Consider the following 21,450-nt stretch of genomic DNA (forward strand, 5'->3'; position numbering starts at 1 on the left):
CTTGCAAAGCAGGGCTGGCTTTTAGAATGGGAGCAGCAACGCAGCAGTGCACTTTTAAGTGAATTAAATCTACTGGGCCTCTAAACCTACATGAGCTATCAAATACTAGGGGCCAGATGTAGGTAGGCGTTTACCAGGTGGTAACGGCCGAATTCGGCCGTTACCGACCGGTAAGAGCAATTTGACATGTAGGTCCCTGTATTTTACAGACTCAGTAAATTTACCGATAAGTAAATTTACCGAGTATGTAAAATACCGAGTCGGTATCATTACGGATTCCGGTAAATTGGTATGTAGGTGGGACTCTTCTGAGTCCCACAAGCAGTACAAAATCGGTATTTTACCATCAAATACTACTTGATGGTAAAATACCGTTTCTGGTGTGCATGCACATGTGTGCATGCACACCTATGCCATATGACAGGCAGACCTGCCCTTAGGGCAGGTATGCCTGCCACATGGCACCCGAGCCTCTTTTGGGGGTGCCAGAGGGTGTCAAAGTGACACCCCCTGCACCTTTGTGACAGTCGGTATTTTCCGATGTGGTAAATACCGACCGGTAAATGCCCAATCAATCCTATGGGCTTCAAAGCCCATAGGAATGAATGGGCATTAACTGGTCGGTATTTCCCGCATCGAAAAATACCGACTGTTTCCGATTCGGTAATTGCACATCTGCATTTACCTACATATCGGTACTTTTATTTTCCGACCTCTGAAATACCGAGTCGGTATGACTCGGTATTTAAGAGGTCGGAAAATAAAATTTACCTACATCTGGCCCTAGGAGCTTACAGGTAGGTTGTCATTCCAATTGTGATGACACCTAATTACCATATACCTTTTACACAGAGCAATGGACCTGGGCCTGGTTAGCAGGGCCTAAGGCACAGAGTCAGTTACCACCAGTATCTGTCAAAAATGGGTGTGATCAGGGAAAAAAGCATGACTTTCTCACAATGATGTAGTCAAGTCAGAATATATGTGGACCCGGGAGAAGGAGTAGCCTAGGATGCAAGTGTGGTCTAAAGAGGAGGGGTGTCACCAGGGTAAAGCTGTGGTCTGTAGTAGTCAAGAGTAAAATTGTGGTCTGCATTAGGGTGCAATTAGGGTCTAGGGTGGTGGTGTGGTCTACAAGGAAAGAACTTTACCAGTGATTATAAGTAATCTAGTGAAATAGACTGGCTTGGCTGTTAAGGCATCAATAGCCCAAAGATTCGATTTTTTCGAATATTGACACACTCTGAGATTGTGTATAAATCACTATATGCACGAACTAGATATGCTGCAAATTCATCATTGAGAGTGTGCAATATTACTCAATCTCTCAAGACAGGGCCACTTAAAGCTGATCTTAGAGGATGGAAATGTTTATACAGGGGACCTTCCTCTCAAATAGTTCAAGGTTTTAATAGACATACAGGATAGTTGAAAAACATTTGTAGGCTGGTGGACAGAGACAATCTTGTATAATTATTCATTACAATGGGAAACCCAACCAACCCTTGACGGCTTGGGCAATATAGTATGAACTGGTAGGTGTACCTACAAGGGATTTGCTTAAATACTTAATTTTGTAAGACCATCTTCAGGACTAGTGTGCAAAAATATAGTAAGTGAACAGATATTCTATGTGGAGGCGCGAATCCTAATAAAATGGTTAGGGCTCTGTTTTGAGAGACTATGAGCGAGCATGTTACCTGATGTGATTCTGCCACGACAGACTTCAGATTCACTTTCAGCACGTTTTATTTGCCACTGCAAACATCCATATAAATGAGATTCGAACTGCGATTTGCTTCAACGAATCTCAGGCGTATATATAATTCTTCTCATATATTGAACAGAGGCTATATCAGACGTACCGTCTCTCAAAAAGAGAGGCATAACCAATTTTCCTTGAGTCATCTACAAATTCTCTGGAGTTCCGTTATAACTTGAAATTAGGATTTGCTCCTCTACATAGAATATCTGTTGACTTACTATATTTTTGGACGCTACAGTGACAGTGATTTTCACACTGATTTTAGAGGATGAACCATTTTTATCTTGCATAGTCCTGAAGATGGTCTTACAGACGACAACTTAAAGACCAAAACATCGACAATTGCACTTATTTTCTGTACAATGTTACCATAGGCTGTATTCTTCTTATTAACCAGTTGATCTGCCTTAATCTAATCTGAAAAAAGTGTACAAATTTGTTTTACTGTGAAGTACAAAAACATCTGTATTTTTCCACACCTTCCTATTTCATTATATGTTTAATGATTTAGTAACCTTTATTATCATTGGTTACGATAAAATGTGTCTTTTGTCATACACCCGTGTGTTTTGATATATTTTTTGACATTTACTGATATAATTTGAAGTTTTCATATTTTATTAGAAAACCAAAATTGTATATAAATCATTTATGCATGAACAGTGTAAAATATACATAAAGAAATTAATCTGCAAATAAGACATAAGAACTTGCATTAAGTAAAGAGCAAACATCATTTAAACATTAAGGGCCAGATGTAGGTGGCCCAATACTGGTCGGTAATGGCCGAAATGACCAAATTTCGGCCGTTACCGCCCGGTATTGGGCATTTGAATTGTAGGTGGCCTAAATTGCGGTGCAAAAGGGGGTGGTGATGGACGGAGTATCTGAATCAATCAAACACTCACACCCAGTCAAAAGATCTGGGTTTGATCCATCACCGTTCTTTAGCCCACTCTAACCTAAATTGCAAATTCGGTAATTTACCGATTCGGTATTTTAAGGAATCGGTAAATTACCAATTCCTTAAAATACCGAATTGGTAAATTACTGAATTTGCAATGTAGGGAGCACTCAAATTAGTGCTTTTCCCATTTTAGGATTCGTTATTTACCACCAACTATAAGTTGGTGGTAAATAAGGAATACCTTTGAAAATGCATATCTGTGCATTTTCAACTGTGCCATGTGGCAGACACCTCTTTCACCCTGTTTTTAATATATCAAAATAAAATGTACATTTTTTGTATGACTGTATCGATTACATCATTTGCTGCTCCGAAGTTGTGATATTTGTACTGATTGTGAATGTGTGTTTCCAGATTTAGGTTAGCTTAAAAAGTTCACCCGAAGGGGAATCTTTTTCTGACCATGTGGCAGACATACATGCCCTTAGGGCATATATGTGTGCCATATCTGGACACAAGCACGATTCAGGGGTGCAACAGAAGGTCAAAGTGACACCCTGGCACCCTTGAATGTTTCCCCCATTTTACCGAATCGGTATTTACCTATTCGGCAATTGCCATTCATTCCTATGGGTCTCCAGGCCCTTAGAAATGAATGTTTATTACCAAATCGTTAAATACCGATTCAGTAAATACCGAATCTTACTGATTCGGTAATGTTTACCGAACATTTATCTACATCCCATTTACCTATTCTTAAATACCGAATCGGTAAAATTGGGTATTTAAGAACAGGTAAATATGGATTACCTACATCTGGCCCTAAGTATTTAAGCAAATCACGTGTAGGCACACCTACCAGTTCATTCTTGTATAATGGCATTGGCTTATAGCCCTAAGCCAATTCTGCCCAAAGATTTTCTTATGGGCACATACATGCTATCCATTGCTAAACGTTGTGGGAACTCTGCATGCTGATGGTTCCTTGTTCTGTTTGACAGTGCCTTCTAGGTTGCAAATCCCCAAAGAATATCCTGATGATGACAGAAGCAATGCAATACGTACCCTTGCTGTCCATTTATCTGACTTTGATTGACGTGATGTCCCAAGTGTTGACATTCCAACAGCAGCCTTAAAAACACAAGATAACACTTTATATTCAAGAATGTTTACAAATGTACAAGTATAGACACACAGGCAGGGAAGTTATATACATAGCAGTATGTCAATATGTAAAAGTGTTTAATTTATAATTAAATTAGTAAAGAGACTCCTTGGTATTTCTGGCCCACTGGTGGCACTAATGAATGCAGGGGCTGCTGTATACCAAGGCTGCCTAGTCTTGATTCCACCACTTGCTCCTTTCTTATACAAGCTTACACTTCCTCTCTTTATCTCCATTTTAGTTGTTCGTTTTTATCCTGTTTTCTCCCTTTATTTCCCATCAAATCTGTCTTATTAAGCCCAGAGCCTCACAAATGAGTGCTGGAGCCCACCACCTGCAACCCCCGATGCACATTAAGCACAGGGCGGATAGAGGAAGATCGACATCTGAAGACAATAGAGTCTTATCAAAAGTCCATAATCATCATACTGGTGGCTAATAATAAGACATGTTAAACAAATACAATATGACATGAGCAGTAACCATGATAAGAAAACATTAGTGAGAGAAGAGGAGAGTTGAAATGATGGAAGAGGGTGAGAACAGATGGCTTCTGAACCCCGTGGTGAACTGCACATTGGACCATAACATGTTTCCCATACCTTTCAAAATATCTATACAACCTGTCTTTCCAAGTTCAAAACTGCCCTATTTGCAAATGTGGGAAATTTTTTAGCCACTTGATTCACTAATAGGGGCCACTTTTATTTTGGTACCGGGGTCTATTTTCTTTCACAGTCCTACCTTACCCCAAGTCCATGAGTTGACGTCTTCTTTTTTTCAGTGTTTGCAGTGAAGCCTTTGCTGCATATCTATTCTATTCCAATATACTCGTAAAATGCAGCAACATTAGTTGTTGTGGTGACGAGGAGCCAACAAGGATGCACACATCCTGCTGCACAATTTAGCATGTTAGTTGTGGTTAAATGATGCAGCTTAGTTGCTTCTACCCAGCATGTCTGCACATGCGGAGGAGAAGCAGACTTAGGGATTGATTGCACATGGTCCATAAAACTGAAATCCATCTGCAAAGCACAGGGTTCACAATTGTAATTGGTGGGATGTTTATCTCACCTGGTAATTAATGGGTGCAAAAACCTTCACACCATCTGTTAATTTTCTGCATGTCAAACCTAACAGAAGTTAAGAGGGGAAAGGCCAATTTTTCCTGGCAAATGCAGATTTTGGTGTGGTAAACACTGCAATGCTCTTGGTATTGACCAAAAATCAGAATATAATAAATGTATTACACTTGATAAATCCCAACACCAGGTGGGGTCAGATTTGATCAGGTGTGACAAATTTCAACTAGCCCTCTGTGCAGAGGAGGCAATGCCAGTGGGCATCACAACCACACTGCAGCCCCTCTTGCCTTCAGCAGCAGCTTCTGGCTGTGGACAGCCTTAGTAGAGTGAGTGGCTTGGTGCGGACGAGCCAGCTTTGCAATCCAGCGCCCTCCTATGGAGCAGACTAAAACCATTCTCCATGCTCTCAGAGTTTAGTTGAATAAACCCACCCAAGAAAGGTCAAGTTTCCCTTTGCTCACCTTCACATTACGGGGCTCGTATGAGGTACTTTTTGCCAGCGCTCCATAGGTTTCCAGTTTGGCCCAGGGCAAAGCTGGCATCTCACGTATCAGTGGTGACATACCCTTACAATGATTCTTTATGTTCAAGGTAAATATGGCAATTCAAGTATTCTGAGCAGGTACTCCGCCTGCCCTCAGAGTAATCTGAGTATGCTTGAAATTGCCGCAACAGATTCGGATTGTAATACTGGGAGATGAGGTTTAGGCCATTAAGGATTCTGCATGTCTCTCACTGACCCCTTAATGGTCCCACACTATCTGGACAGAGTGTTCTTTTCAGAGTGGTGAGAGTGGTGGTACCTTGTTTTTTCTCATCTCTAAAACCTTTTCTTGAAGGTCTCGTCCTCCACTACTCTCTGCAACCTGGACACCTCTGTGGATTCAAGGCTAGACATGGCTGCTATGCCTTTAAGACCAGTGGCCTCTTTGACTGCTGTCTTGGTAGTGAAATTCTGCAATAACCAGGGTTCAGTAGGCCTCTGTGGCCTGGTGCACCTGCACCATCGAAAGCTGCACTCCTGTACAACACTTATTTAGAAATCTTTGATGTTTCCATCTTTTTTATCGCCTACTTCTTCTATGTTCATTCCCAAGGCACTGCCTCTGTCAATCACGTCAAACAATCTGCTCATAACAAGAGTCATAATAACAAAATCTATTTGATTGCCTGTTTGACTCTCTGGCTGTCTATCCCCTCTTATATTGCTCTTACCACAACACTAAAGTATTGCGCATTTTAACCCTTTCGATGCTGATGACGAGCTCAGCTCGTCATGAACAATGGGAATAAATGAGTTCCAGCACAGGGGGGGAAAACACCTAGCAGCCAAGGTGTTAAGTTACTGAATTATCTTTTGGAACAAAAAATAAGGTTCTAGATGTATTTTTGGAGACTGTGAATATGTCCTGAATATAAGATCAGAATAAAATGTACAGGAGAAAGTAGAAAATCAAACGCCACAAGAAAAGGAGCATTACAACAGCCTCTTTCCACCCTCCAAGAAGTGTGCCGCTGTACAAACATGTTATCGAATATCTCACGATCTACAGGAAACCTACCTGAGCCGCCCACATCTCCGTCTTCTCTGGACCCTTTATACCAGACATGGCAGAGGTTCCAACAGCATTCTTCAATACAAAAAAGAGTGACGCGGCTTAGAGTCTTTCAAGCAGCACAAGAGACTATATACACTGACCATGGGATGGAAGTCCCAAGTAGAAAAGTACAGCAAAGAACAAGGCAAGTTTTCAATGTAATTACTCAAGGAGAGACAAGTGTTTGGGACCATGCATGTGTGTGTGTCAAATATAAAGAGGGTTGTCTCCCCTATAGGATGGCATAGATAGTTCACAGCAGATACAATGTTCTTGGGAGTAGGCAACTATCTGGATAAGTCTATTAGGAAGGCTAAACAATCTGTAATAGTGAGTAAGGGATAATAAGGAAGGGTATGCCTCGTGAGATGATGCCTAAATGCATGGGAGTTTCTAAACAGTATACATTCGAGTGAACTGAAACTTTCCAGATTAGACTGGAGAATGGTGGAAGCTGGAAGGAGAGATCTGTGGGAAAGTCCTGCCGGATCGAGGCCCTGCCACTTGTTTAGGGAAATGGAACAAAGATGTCCCTTCAGGAGGGACCTAGCGCTTCATGGACCCTTCCTGGAGGGTGTGCCAGATGTTTGGCAAGCCAAGGGTGAGGCAACCTGGCACAAGGTGATGCCTCAATGTCACATACAAATATAAAAAACCAGAGAACGGAACACTACTCCTCAGTCAAAGGAAAGGGAGTTGCCCAGGTTGAATTTTATTACATTGATAACAAGTAACACATAGCGACAAAGTAACATACCCGATTTTTGATATATATATCTGGACCATTTCCCACTTTGGCTGCAGAAGAAAGCACACTTGGGCTTGCCTGAATCAAAGAAAATGTATAATTCCAAAATTACAGATTGACAATATTGATCAACCATAATAGGGTTATTCAGTAAAATCAAGAATAGGATTATAGAGATCAAGCAAACATCCCAACAGGAACTGACCACACTAAACATCTTTATGAATATTAGCATTATATTACATTTTACCATCTAACCCACCAATGCAAAGTGCAATTTAGAAGAGCATCCCTGTTCAACAGATGGAATACATAGTCACTTCAGCTAAAACAGCAAGCTAAACATTCCAGTGAAGGGCAGCAGTGGTTCTATAACCCATGTTTGATCACAACTGTAAACTAGGAGCTCAGTTAACAAAGGAAAGTCCACATGCAGAATTCTGCATGCATGTAAATTTCTGCCTATGCCGAGATCTCCTCCCAGTAGGCATTGGCCAATCCTTGTCGCAAGTCTCTGCCTTGTATTAGGATTTTTGAGTTCCCAACAATTCATATGGGAGGATGAAGACTCTTACAGAAAAAAATAGGACAGTAAAAGTATAACTGGTAACTTGATGGATTTCAGTCATATGGCTGTTGGGGAGGTTCTCCGCCCTGACGGCTGAGATCGCAAATCTCTGCCACTGTGGTAAAGATTTTCAAATGCACGGGACTAGGGAAACACCTTACACACAAATGTCACATTCCCTGCACCATGCAATCACTTAAATAAAGCTCACATCATAGATACTACCTTCTTCCCTTTAGACCATTTACCGCCAATTGCAAATTCAAAGATGCAACCATCCCCACTCAGAAGGAAGAGGAGCTTCATGGAAGAGGAGACATACCTGGTGTTCCCTTCGGGGTTGCTCATTACAAAAAACTACACAGTCTGCCTCCACAGACTCTCAGTGAGGGAGAGAAGGCAGTCCTGTGGCAGAAGTTGACAGACTCAATGCATTGGGGGTGAATCAGCTCTTAGTAAAATGTAAATTACGCTGGCATAATTAGCATAATTAGATTAAGAAACTTTGCTTAATGCTTGTTATGTGAAATTCCCACAATTGTGCTGCTTCGCGTAATTAAGTGTCATTCGCAGTAAAAAGCAGCTGTTGTTTTCCAGTTATTTTCTTAGTGTGAATGCTTTCTCACCTCAAAATTGATGAAGAGACTTATTTTGCGCTAAATTATAAATTGAAATAACAGATTTTCATTTTATAAAATTTCTCTTAATTTTGCCACTCTTTTGCATAGTTAGGTGAAAGCAAATTACACACATTTCACGAACCTAAATGGTGAAGGCATGCACCATGAAGAAACCCAAGAAAAATACAATTAGAAGGAGTCTAAAGGAGAAGTTCTGCAGGAAACAGGTGTCAAATTCTATTCCAGGACCTGAACCTGGAATCCATCTCCACCTCACCTCTTTCAAGAAGCCTGTCTGCTTTCCCATACAGCCTGCCTTGCTACATGGCCTGCTTACTTCAGGGAACTCCATGCATAAAGGCCAGGTAATAACCCAACACTCTTCTCTCACAACAATTTCTTATAACAATTAATTCCTCTATGTCCTTCAACCACCCTTCACAGATAAGCAGACATCACACATATGTCCCCCGCATACAGCCTGTAACCCTCTACCCATTCAAGAAATTAAACAGCAAAAAAATTCCAGATGCACTCTACCTTTCTGGCATACAATACTCATACCAAGTAGCTTCTTAGCAACAGCTGAGAAGGAGCCGTTCCCACTGCGGCGGGCGATGAGCCGCTGCACTCAGCTGGTGGCATATCTCAATACCTGTCTCAAGCATCATGATGAACTTGCCTTTGAGATGGCTACGGTGTCTCCAATGAGCCTCTGGAAAGATCCAGTGATCAGACTGGAGTGCAGGCTTAATTTCAACATCTGTGGTGGGGCCTGGAGTGTGGTGTAAGGGGTCTGAGCTCCTGCTTCTAGATTACAATCACATCAGATGAGAAGTGGTACCGAACAACAACTGCTTCCCTGGACATGCCAAAGATGCTGATCCACTGCCTCTAAATCCCTCTCTCTTCATAAAATAATTGTTCTTCGGAATGAAGGGGAAGGCAGGAAAGGTATTCACCATCATGGTGAAACCTATTATGTCTGTGTTGCTTCCTTATCTGAGCACGCTCTGTGTGATTAGGTGATGCTGTAGTGAGATTCACAAGTTGATGGGATTGGTGGCATCCCCACTTCTCATGCCCTCCCCGTTTACAGTGGCAGGTGGGTTGCATGTGTTTGAAGCCTTATTTTATATTATTTATGACTAAGTTTAATGTTGTTTTTATTTTCCAAATGTTCATTCAGAATAATGATAATAATACATTTAAGAAATTACATTTGTTCCATTTATTTTTCCCCATGTGGTGGTGGTGTTATTCCTTGCCTCCGTTGATTTCTATGACAGTTTGTTACTGCACCAGATATTTTGATCATGTGGTGTGCTTGACAACTCAAAAGTTTGGCTGATGTAATTTTGAGCCTATTTTGTCAGAGGTATTGTAGATTTAGGTGTAATTTTTGTGAACAGCAATTATCTTACTCTTTTCTGAGTGTTTTAGAATTTGCATGTGACATCCACAATTGTCCGTAAATTCTCCTTAACCCCAAGCATTTGGGTTTTCCAACCACTCACCCTTGTTCTTCACAAATGTACTTTAAAAATATATATCTTCCTGTATGGAAATTTCTACACCTGTGGTAGAGAACTTCACATATAAAAGATATCATAGGCAAGGGTAGAGATCCCAATCTGGATATTTGCAAATAGGATTTGTGAGTACCACAGGAGTACTTCTCCATGTACTCACAATACTTTCCTAAGTAGGCTCCTAGATATTAGCCACTGTCCAAAATGAGTTACGAAAAAGATATTGCATAATACTAGACCTAATTGGTTCTCTTCGTAGTGCGTTTTTAGACATTTTATAATAACATTTAAAATAAATCACCAAAAATGCTTGAGTTAAAACAATATCAACATTTCCCATATCATTGCTTTTATATGGCTGTTGAAGTTGAGTTATTCCCTGCCTTTTTATTCAAATATGCAGGGAATTAAGTGTGCCACTCTTTTTATAAGCAAAGACAAAAAAGGGTTTTATGTATTCATGCACAAAATAATTGACGAGTCTCCTTGTTGCAATATTCAGCAAATCAATATTGGAAAAGAACTGACTTTACAGGGCCTTTTCTAAAAGTGAAGACCCAGAGACAGCAAAGTTCTTGCTTGCCATGTTGCTGCTCAGTGATTTTGAATACAGGCGTATCATCCATCGTTGTCTTAACAGAATTTCAAAACTTCTTTCACGAGCTCTCATGGTGTAGATGGGCACCATTCAGCACTGCAAGGGTACCTTATGACTAGATATTTGTGATGGAGGATAAGGTTCCAGTGTTTCGGGATGGTAATTTACGGTATATGCAGACAGTAGCAGACAGTTGATACGACTGACATATTCATTAATGCCTTGTGTTAGGGTTTCTAAGGTAGACATTTAACAAGCATATACCGTCTGCAGTTGTATGACGTTTCAACGCATGCTTTTACAACGCATGCCATTACAACGCAACTTTTACAACGCAAGTCGTTACAACGACTTGCGTTGGGGGGCGCTGGATAGTGAATAGTTTAATTTACTATTCCAACTCCAGTCCCCGTGAATAGTAGGGAAGGTGTTGGATAGTAATTAAACTATTCCCTATCCTAGAGCGCCCTCCAGCGCAATTCGTTGTAATGACTTGCATTGTAAAAGTTGCGTCGTAATAGTAGTGCGTTGTAAAAGTTTTGTTGTAAAGGATGTTTCCCACCGTCTGTTCATGCAAACTATTATTTAAATACCAATTAGTGTTTCCCCATATTCCATTCCCCGGTCATAGCTTTGTCTTCAACTCAAATGTGAAGTGCAAGATTGATCATGAGACTAGAATTACAGCAAGTCACAAAATACAACTTAGTGGAATGAGACCAAGTATTTCATTCTCACATTACAATGAAGAGACCTCACTTGTTCAAAACAAGTCAGTGTAAAAAAAATAACTGCACCTAGGAGTCAAAATCTGAAAGCAGCTGAAAGCTGGGCTATTATCACCACTTTGTCAAACCTAGTCCCTGATACAATCACTGACCCATCACTTGCACACCCCGGTACCTGTGTCAAGGAGCTGCCACCTTCCTCATTGTATTTGATTAACGTCTGGTTCCCATCATCGAAAGGTGGCAATCCACCACTCTTCTGGGAGGAGCCACAGAGAAGGCATGTCAGAAGAAGGAAGGCCACTACAGTGGGAGAGAAGAGGGCCAGATATATGAGAAGATGATGACCTGTCCAACCACTGCATTCTCGTGCGCCAAGAGGCGCTTTCCTGATAAAATTTCATGGAGCGGAATGAGGTATTGTGAATGAAGCAATCGATCTTTCATGAATTTAGCCAGCTAACAGAATCCCTAGCTACTAAATGCTAATGTATGGCACATTTAAGGTTAATCAAGTTTTTCTACTGTAGATTCAACGTTTCAAATTAGTGGGTGTCATACATTATCTATGTAGTAACACCATGTATAAACATATCAATATTTGGGTTGTGCATACACAACCTATCAAATATTGCAGAAAGTTATTGACCGAAAAAAAAACATTAACAACCTTTACATTATCTCTGGGATACGCTGACATTTCGGGGGGGGGGGGGCAATTTATAGCTATCTTTTTCAACAATGATTTGAGGGTTTTAACTGAGTTCCATACACTTTTTTTCATGTATATTGGTGTTAATTATTATTTTTGTTCCTCTTTAGATTTGAATATAGGTTATTTAACTTAATGATTGACTTAAATCTCAAAATGTCCTGTCCTGTTTCTGTAAAATTCATGCACAATAATTCTGGTCATCTCATTAGTTATCATTCAAATCTCTTTTTCAAGATGTGTAAATGAACTAGTTATTTTTTTCTTTATAAACAGTACTTAGTTGCCTTAATATTCTGGCTCAGCATTTTAGCACTCTTTATATGATTACCAGGTAGGGCTTCTTTTATGCTAAGTCCAGGTATCGCCCCTTAGACTGTGATATTTCAGGGATATCTCACCCTCACTCCAACATTGTTTGATAAAAGTGCTAAACAATGAATAATTATGCTCTTTGAACATGAGCATCATTCAATGGCAGGTAGGAGTAACAATTACTACCTATATGTTGCTGTCTCTGGGCAGTAAGGACCTCTTTGCAACCACTCTGATATTTAAAAAAAAGAATTGTTTTGTTAGTTCTTGTTAGATTTATTAAACAGATAGTTTGCCTATTCTCTTGCTATTAATAAGCAGCTGTGATGAGTATTAGTAAATATAGTTTAAAACATCACACATGGCCATCACGGAAAAATTATTTGAAGTATATTCATTTTAAAAGGTGTATACTATTAAATAATAATGTAATGGTAATATCCTTTTATACATTACCAGATATTATCAGCTCCACAACAAATGTGCTTTTGAAGTAGAAAACCCACTGCACTAGACTAAACTTTTTATGTTGTTAACTCCGGATGGGGTCTTATCCAAAGACAAGCTTGGGATATAGATGGATGTTATTTTGTTTGCTTTACCCTAAATAGCAGGGCTTAGCCCAAAAGTTGTAATAAACAGAATCACAGCATGAATGGAATACTGCAAAATGTGTGTAACTCCCCATATAAATTCATGATCTAATCCTCAATATGATGCAGATACAATCAATATCAAACTTGTCAGGTGGACATCATACTTTGAGGAACACTGATTTAGCTATGCTGCTATACTGATGTTTAATAAATCAAGCCCTCAACTAGAATGAGCTATGCTATGCCAAGTGTTAAATAGGAAGAACTTACACATCTCAATCACCACTTACATAAAAAGAGCATCAGAGCAGCTAGCATTACAGCAATGCTGCCACCACCCAGGAAGTGAGCTGCAGGTTCCATCTTCTCACATACGCGACCATCCGGGCAGGAGCATATTCGGATAACAAGATTCTGTGTCGCTGAATGTCCTTGTCGGTCGTAAATGTTTAGGCCTACCGTGTGATTTCCCTTGGGCAAATTTTTCAGAATTCGGAGTTCAGCTGAACCATCTGCGGGGCAGATAAAATGCTTTAGTTATAATCCCAAGAACTGTCCAATGGAAGGCATGCATTGCTCTGAAATTATCCCTTCACACTATTTCATACAACTGTGAGAACCCAGTATGTATAGCAGTTTAACAAGGGTCTTACGGCATGTGATAGATGAGCAGGCATTCTCTGGGTGGCCCAATCAACCAGTCATTCATTCATTCAAAAGTACTTTATTTCAGTTAAAAACCTTAAAAATTTGTACATAAATAAAACACGAAATATAACATAATTCATTGTCAAAGTGCATCACAGCATGAGGTGAAAAAGAGAAGCTCAACTAAGAATTTGTATCGAAGCACAGTCCAGTGATAAAAACCTAAGGATCGGTCTGAAATGTCATTGTACTATCCTCAAAAATCTACCAATAGAATCCATACACCTAATATCATAGAGGATACCCCCCTCGCACCCAAACAGAAGTGTGTGATAATCAATCAGTAACAATGCAACAAGCTGTATACAGAATAAATAACATACAACAGAAGATATCAGAAAAGTGCAGTCATAGTATAAACGGATATGTACATATCCAAAAGTAATATGAATATGACAGGAGTCCCACTGTATACAATATCACTATTTGGTGAATCTCAATTTTGCATAAATAGCTTTTAGTTTGCAATATGTACATTGATGGTCTATGCTCAAGTTTTAATACATGTCGATTAATCTGTTGATTAGAGTAAAACCATGTAATTAATAAATAACTTAATGTATCAAACATACAAAGTTTACTGGCAATGAATGAATTGTCCAGATTTACTTTTATAATTTGTTAATTAGTTTGCAACTTCAAACCCGTACAGTCTTTTCACTATGTCTATGTCGCACGCTGCGTCATGCATGACGATATATGGGTTCCTGAACTTTGAATCTTTCCATGTGACCAAGACCACAAGAGAGGTCAAAACATGTCATTTTTGTGCCATTAAACCTTCATCTTCGTGAATCTCTAATTTCGAAGTGGCTCAGTCTTCTCATACTAACCAGCATGAGGGGAAACTGTGGTGATATTGAGTGTTAGCGTCCCGACCCGTTTTGGATGGGCGTCATTTTGCAAGTCAGTTACATATATATCTATCTATCTATCTATCTATCTATCTATCTATCTATCTATCTATCTATCTATATATATATATATATATATATATATATATATATATATATAACCTACTGGTGGTCGCCAGTAGGTATATATAGTTAGGATTTTTTTCCTATGGGATTTTTGAAAATTCTATGTGGAATAACTTTGGCGTTTGTGGACGGAATTGGCTGAAATTTTCAGGAAAATGGCACATTTGTTTTCTGAGCATCCCCTGAAAGATTGGGGGGGTTTCGTGAAGTGGGAGCCGAGAAAAAAGGGGGGTTCCAAAACGTGTTTTTAACATTGAGTTTTCCATAGGGCGGTTGGACTCACTTTTAGCTCGAACGGCTGAATGGATTTACACAAAACTTGGCAAAATTGTAGATATGGTTTGCCCGACGTGCCTTTGCTATGTCTCAATATATGTGCTCAAGTGGATTTTGAGAAATTAACGTTTTAAAAAACAGATATATCTGTGACAGCGCTCCGGTTAGCGCCCCGGTTCGCGTACCTGACGCGTAACGGAACTTCGCGAAGTGAAGCTGATTGGCTCTCCGGTGTCTGTCAACATTCTAAACAGTCCGGACCGGCCGCCATCTTGTCTTTCGGTAGGATTGAGAGACAAGAGGAGGAGAAAAACGAAGGGGGAATTTAATGAAAGGGGGCAAGGTAGACCCCTCTTGACCCCCTAGGAATGATGTTGTGGTTATTAAAGGGTCCCGTGGGGCAAAAAAAAAAAATTCGATTTTTCGCGGTAGAAGCGCTTCCCGGTACGCGAACCGGGTCGCTCACCGGTAGCGTAACGGGAGTTCGCCATTTTGTGTTTCGGTGGAATTTAATCACAAGATGGAGGAAAAACAATGTGGGAAATGGGTATAAGGGGGCACGGGAGATGTATCCTGACCCCCTAGGTTTTCTGAGGGTGGCTGAGGAGGCTCATATATGTTGGAATAAAAAAAAAAGATTTTTAATTTTTCGCTAGGTTTAATTGGTCAAAGGTGTCCTTAAAGAGCATTTCCAGACCTACCCCAGTCAAAGTGCCCAAATCATTTCCTCCACAGTGCACTATTATGAGGTCAGGGTTTGGCAAATGCTATTAAAAAAACATTGAAATTCACTGAAAAAACCATAGGTTATAGACCATATATAGTTAGGAATTGGCATTTACAAAACCTTAAAAATTCACTGAAAAAACCATAGGTTATAGACCATATATAGTTAGGGATTAGCATTTACAAAACCTTATTTTACTCGCACAAAACCATTGAAATTCGCATATATAGTTAGTTGCACTAACTATATATCGCGCACCCGCAATCCACTGCTGATGATGTCACATATTACATCATTCATGACATGGTCAGTGACATCACTGATGACATCACTGATGACATTATCCAGTGACTGTATGTTTCTGTAAAGTTAAAATATGTCTTACATATTGAAGAATGAGTGGATGTATAAGTGTCTGGATGAAGGATTTAGTAGGTGCATGACTGACTGTATGAGAGAGCGATTAAATGTGTCTCACTGAGTGCATGGGTTAGTGACTAAACTGTCTTAATTTGTGCATCATTATATCTGTTGTTCTGTAAACTGCTGCATGTGTTGACCAGTAGCTATATGAGTAACTATATGGGTTATTGATTGGTTGCCCAAGTATTTGTATGGGAGAGTGAGTGTGTGTGTGGGGGTGGCTGGGAGGTGTGTGACTCTGTGCATAGATGTGTCAACAGTTGATTCACTAGATGTATGGGTTCAAAACTGCATGTGGAAACAACTGTATGGGTTGTTGACTGTGTGCATGGGTGTATTGGTGAGTGAATGTATATCTCAGTGCTACATGTCAAAGTAAGTACATATGTAAAACACAGTACATGTGAGAGTTGTCATATATAAATTACGGTGCATAAGAGCCAGTGAATGTGTGAGTGGCTGTATGGATCATTGTAAACTTGTATCAGGGATTGTATAAGAGAGTAAATATGTGTTAGTATATGTTTGAATAAGTAAGGTGTGTATAACTGTATAGTTGAGCAAATGGAAGTGTGATTGATTTTCTGCATGAGTGACTAGGTGTGTGAGTAACTCCATGGATGAGTGACAGTCTGTGAGTGTCTGTTTACACTGATTGTATCTAAGGTTATATTAGAATCTGAAGAGGTTCATCGTATTATCACATGAATGATATCATCAGTGATGTGATGAGTAATGTCAAATGAGATGTCATCAGTGATGTCATTTGAGATGTCATTAGTGATGTCATCAGTGATGCCACTGACCATGTCATGAATGATGTAATATGTGACATCATCAGCAGTGGATTGCGGGTGCGCGATATGTAGTTAGTGCAACTAACTATATATGCGAATTTCAATGGTTTTGTGCGAGTAAAATAAGGTTTTGTAAATGCTAATCCCTAACTATATATGGTCTATAACCTATGGTTTTTTCAGTGAATATATATATAGATATATATATATAACACCCCCCATGTTGAAAAAATGAATGCAGTTGTGAACTTCTGTTCTCCCGTGGAACTCAGCAAGGCCCACATATGGTTTTATGTGAGTCCTGCGCACCGAAAGCCAACACAAAAACACACAGGCCAACATTAGAAACACCTAGGAGCATATACACTTCTGGAGACAAGTGCAAACTTCGCTCTTTCCTAGATAACTGCACCGCCTGCATTCAGAAGACAGGACTCTTCCTCAAGGGCAATCCTCACCTCATAACCCAGGAACTGCACCCAACTCCCTATCAAACTGCTTCCATTATACAGGTAAGCAAAAACAAAACTGCTGACCCATGGTTCGCCGTGGCATTATATAGTTATGTACTTCCATATATAACCGTTATGGCCCACAATAATACTAAAACCATAACACACAGCAGTGAGCAACACATTGTAAATGATATCTATTACATTCACATGACAGATCTGCTATGAGGGTTGTACACCAGCAGCACCGTACAGTCAAAAACTAAACATCACCAAACGAATAGGCACAGAATAACTAAAGAGATATGTCACGCATTACTGGACAATTTTGGAGGACTTTAATATAGCCCATTCACTGCAGGTTGCAAATATCTATAAAAACTGTCTCACAAAAAGACACTCAGATATGTAATGCTAATAAAAATACCCATCCTTTCAGATCTTTCTACTTCTCTTTCCCTACAACCATGCCAGCTCAGGATCACAATGATACATATGATTTCAGATTGGACAACAGAGTGAAGTAAACAGCTAAGAAAGCTATATCATGCGAAATATCATAAAGGGGTCTGCAGAGCTATTCAAAGCTGACAACAAACTGAAAACCATACAACTCTCCACCTGTCTCTTACCCTCCACCCTCCAACACACTGATAAATGCTGCATTTCATAACATAATATCCGAAACTCAGAGGTAATCATGCCCAACGCGAAAACACTAACTACTTGGTAGCAAAACAAAATAATATCCTTCCAACTGCATACCCTACTCAATTAGTCAAGCTCTTCAGCGCCCCACATAGGTGCAGTAAGCAATTATTAAATGCTACAATGCAATACAATACAATACAAACTGCAGAGGGCCACAAACCTTTGCGTTGCCGCACTGATGGAGGACACTCACAGTGGTATCAGATGCCTATATATAACATCAGACCTAGTGAAATGGCACCTGTTGAACTGTTTTTGCATTGTAGGGCTCCCACTTTGTTAAGTTTGTCACCGGCTTTGTGTCCCGCATATTGGTTGTTATGGATTGCTTTCCTCAGTTTGTGTACCCACATTCCTTTTATCCACTTCAGCAACTCATACGTTCTACCTGTTTCATGTATTATGAAGATTCTGAATGTTTGGACCACATAGTCTGGCAGCATCTAAAATACTGGTCCCTTCAAGGTACTAGGAATATTCCAGGTGCATGGAGGGCACAGCATAGCTCAGCCTTTTAAAGGAACTGACAAGTCAAATTGCAAACCTGTATAGCATTTATGTTGCTTTCATGGTTATTAGTTTGTTATGCTAATGATGTCATGCAACCTATTATTTTAAGGAATACCAAAACAGATATGACCAAGCAAGGCTAAAGGGTGATGTAGCGGAAATTAAAGTTTATTTATAGGGGTGCATTATAATCACACGTGTAGAGCGCACCCGCATATAATCCTTTGTTGTATTAAGGTGAAGTGTTATAATTTCGAAATGTAATAACATGAAATGTGATGTGTTTTTGTCTGTGTGGTGGGAAATGTATATATATTTATTTTGATTTGTAATAATTTATTTTATGTTGTAATTTATATAATTATGTGTTTGATTTATTACAGTAATAATATTATAATTTACAAATTTTTTAATTTGTAACTTATTTTTATTTAAATTGTAAAATGTGTGTGTTTTTATTTTAAATTAAATTGATTACCTTATTTATTATTCTATGCTTTTGGTATATTTAAATATGTTTACATATATTTTTGATAATATTATGCTATTTAAGATTTTTTTAATGATATTATTAATTAAATATTAGTTTATATTTTATATATGTTTAATTATATATATATTATATATAAATATATGTACGTGTTTATATATTTTAAAAGGAAGTTTATTTGTTGTATTTGTTAAACTATACATATAATTTTTTAAATTAAAATTAGTATTCAATTTATGTTTATTTTAATATTTTAAATTATATATTTTTAAAATCGATATTGAATACAAATATATTATTACAAACAATTTTTTTCCGATTTTGTTTGTACTTACTTTTTAAAGTAAAGGGAGTCGATATTTTTGTATTCTATATTTTTCCCTCAATATTTTTTACATCTATATTTTTTGTGGTCTATTCTGTCTGTAACCCTTCGGAGAGAGACATTTTTAGAACAAGCTCTGTCTCAAAGCGTTATGCTATCTGACCCATCGATGGTGTAGAGACTTCTTAGGGAGACTCCGAATACTAACACCTTGTAGTTCTTTTACCTGAAGATGCTTAAGTAGTAATGTGATATTAGCGTTAGTGTAGGGATAGATTAATGCTTTTTATTCATCAACCCTCGGTGCAGGGAAACTAGGACTCAGTCCTCTGCTTCTTGAATGAATTGTTTTGTATATATTGCACCATTTAAACTGGTTGCACAGGTTTGGCTTTATGCTGATTCCAATGTATTTTTACACTCTTATCTTGAGGTGTGTTTATGTCAAGTTATTTTTTGCATTGTAATGAATTAACTAATCATACGTAGTTGTCTGTGGTTATTATGTGTGGAGAAGCTCCTGTAGAATTAATTGGCAATAATTAACAACTTTCTCCCCTCTACAGTTACATGCTGCTAAAAAGAGCCATCAGATTGTGATTCAAGATTAGGGCTAGAACTTATGGGCCTGGCCCTTTCAAGAGTAACATGAGTATCGGTAGTACCTTCACAGTGCTCTTGGAATGAATGATGTTGATTCTGAAACTTACCATTTGTGTTTCCTAATCTCCACGTATCCTTTGCATTTCTGGTCTCATCTGACATTTCAAAGGTAAAGGGACCTGCGAAAGGATCCTCATCATTGTCAGCAGCATGGATCATCATTTCTGGGTTCTTCAACTGATCACATACTTCCATGTAAGGGGATAGCAGGTAAGGGGTGTTATCATTGATGTCGGCCACGTGGAGCAGAATTGTTCCAGTCCCCGTCTGAGGAGGCTCTCCTAATCCCAAAATAACATTTTTTGTTAAGTTTTCTTAGCAGCATCAAGAGGTCAGTAGAGGATACAAATTAGAAGCAAGAAACATGCATTCGAGTTAAAGTACCAATCTGTTTCCCTACCAGGGAGTGAAAATATCATAACATGAACTCTATTCAAACAACCTCAAATTATTATAATTAGTATTCAGAAACTACTCAAAAGCACACTTCACCTACACCTGAGGAAATCTCTGTGGTTTGTGTGTCCTCTAGAGCCCTTTCCCAAATCACTACAATTCACATCTTACTATTCACCACTGGTGTACAATCTGCAGAGGAGCAATAAAAATGGCATGCAACAAAAATACAAAATGATCATTCTGTTTGGAGTTTAAAAGAAACTTTGTCATGTGTTTGTCAATATTGATTCTTTTTTCCAGGGTGCCGGATATTTTTTTTTTTAACTTAGGTCCTAATTATGATGGAGGTCAGTCGGATCGCTGACTGCCATCGTATCAGGCAGGTGACTGTCCGACAATGAGTCAGCAATCCCACCCAGACTATTTTGATCAGAACAGGTGCAGTCGGCCGGAAAGTGCTTTTTTCTACCGCAGTAGAAAAAGGCACTTTGAGCACATCCATGCACCAACATGTGTCCCCAGGGCCACTTAGCAGTGGCCCACAGGGGCCCCGCTTGGGGCCCTCAAAATCTGTTTCCATCTGCCTTTACATGGCATTGGGACCATCATGAAAAGGCAGTCGGTATGGGACATCCTAATCCCTATGGTGGTGCCTGCACAGGCATTGCCCCCTTTGTAGGGATAGGATCCTACACCCGACGTGATCATGGGTCCGGTGAGAGGCGGCGGTCTTTCCACCTAACCTGTGTTGTGTGACTGGCTGCATCACAACGCAGGAAGGACCGCTACAGAGGGCCTGTCAGTGGCAGTCTGCCCGACATCATAGCTAGGGACTTATTTATTTATTTATTTATTTATGGATCTTGTAGAGCGCACGGCTACCTCCGTCGGAGGTGTCCCGGCGCTACTTAGGGGTATATTACCAACAAGTAGCGATATTTATCGCTAAATAGGCTTAGGGACGATTTTTTTATCGCTGCCTATCGCTGAATATGTTAGCAGAGTAAACATGCTAGTAGCAACGTTTTTCTCCATTGTGCTAAAATATCCAG

At 39.4% G+C, this 21,450-nt stretch overlaps 1 protein-coding gene across 1 annotated transcript in view; it reads right to left on the bottom strand.

The window, feature by feature from the left end:
- The window catches only part of LOC147706377 (cadherin-like protein 26), a 290,718-nt gene that overhangs the window by 21,530 nt on the left and 247,738 nt on the right, over nt 1-21,450 (bottom strand). Inside the window, exons 10-15 of the mRNA XM_086932875.1 lie at nt 20,047-20,280; nt 13,228-13,449; nt 11,490-11,617; nt 7,278-7,346; nt 6,485-6,553; nt 3,738-3,803 (exon numbers count right to left, since the gene is read on the bottom strand). Of these exons, the coding sequence (XP_086789001.1) occupies nt 3,738-3,803; nt 6,485-6,553; nt 7,278-7,346; nt 11,490-11,617; nt 13,228-13,449; nt 20,047-20,280 (788 nt within the window). The remainder of the gene's footprint in view (nt 1-3,737; nt 3,804-6,484; nt 6,554-7,277; nt 7,347-11,489; nt 11,618-13,227; nt 13,450-20,046; nt 20,281-21,450) is intronic.

The sequence above is a fragment of the Lissotriton vulgaris genome, chromosome 7 (assembly GCF_964263255.1).
Source record: "Lissotriton vulgaris chromosome 7, aLisVul1.2, whole genome shotgun sequence".
Taxonomy (NCBI): Eukaryota; Metazoa; Chordata; class Amphibia; order Caudata; family Salamandridae; genus Lissotriton; species Lissotriton vulgaris.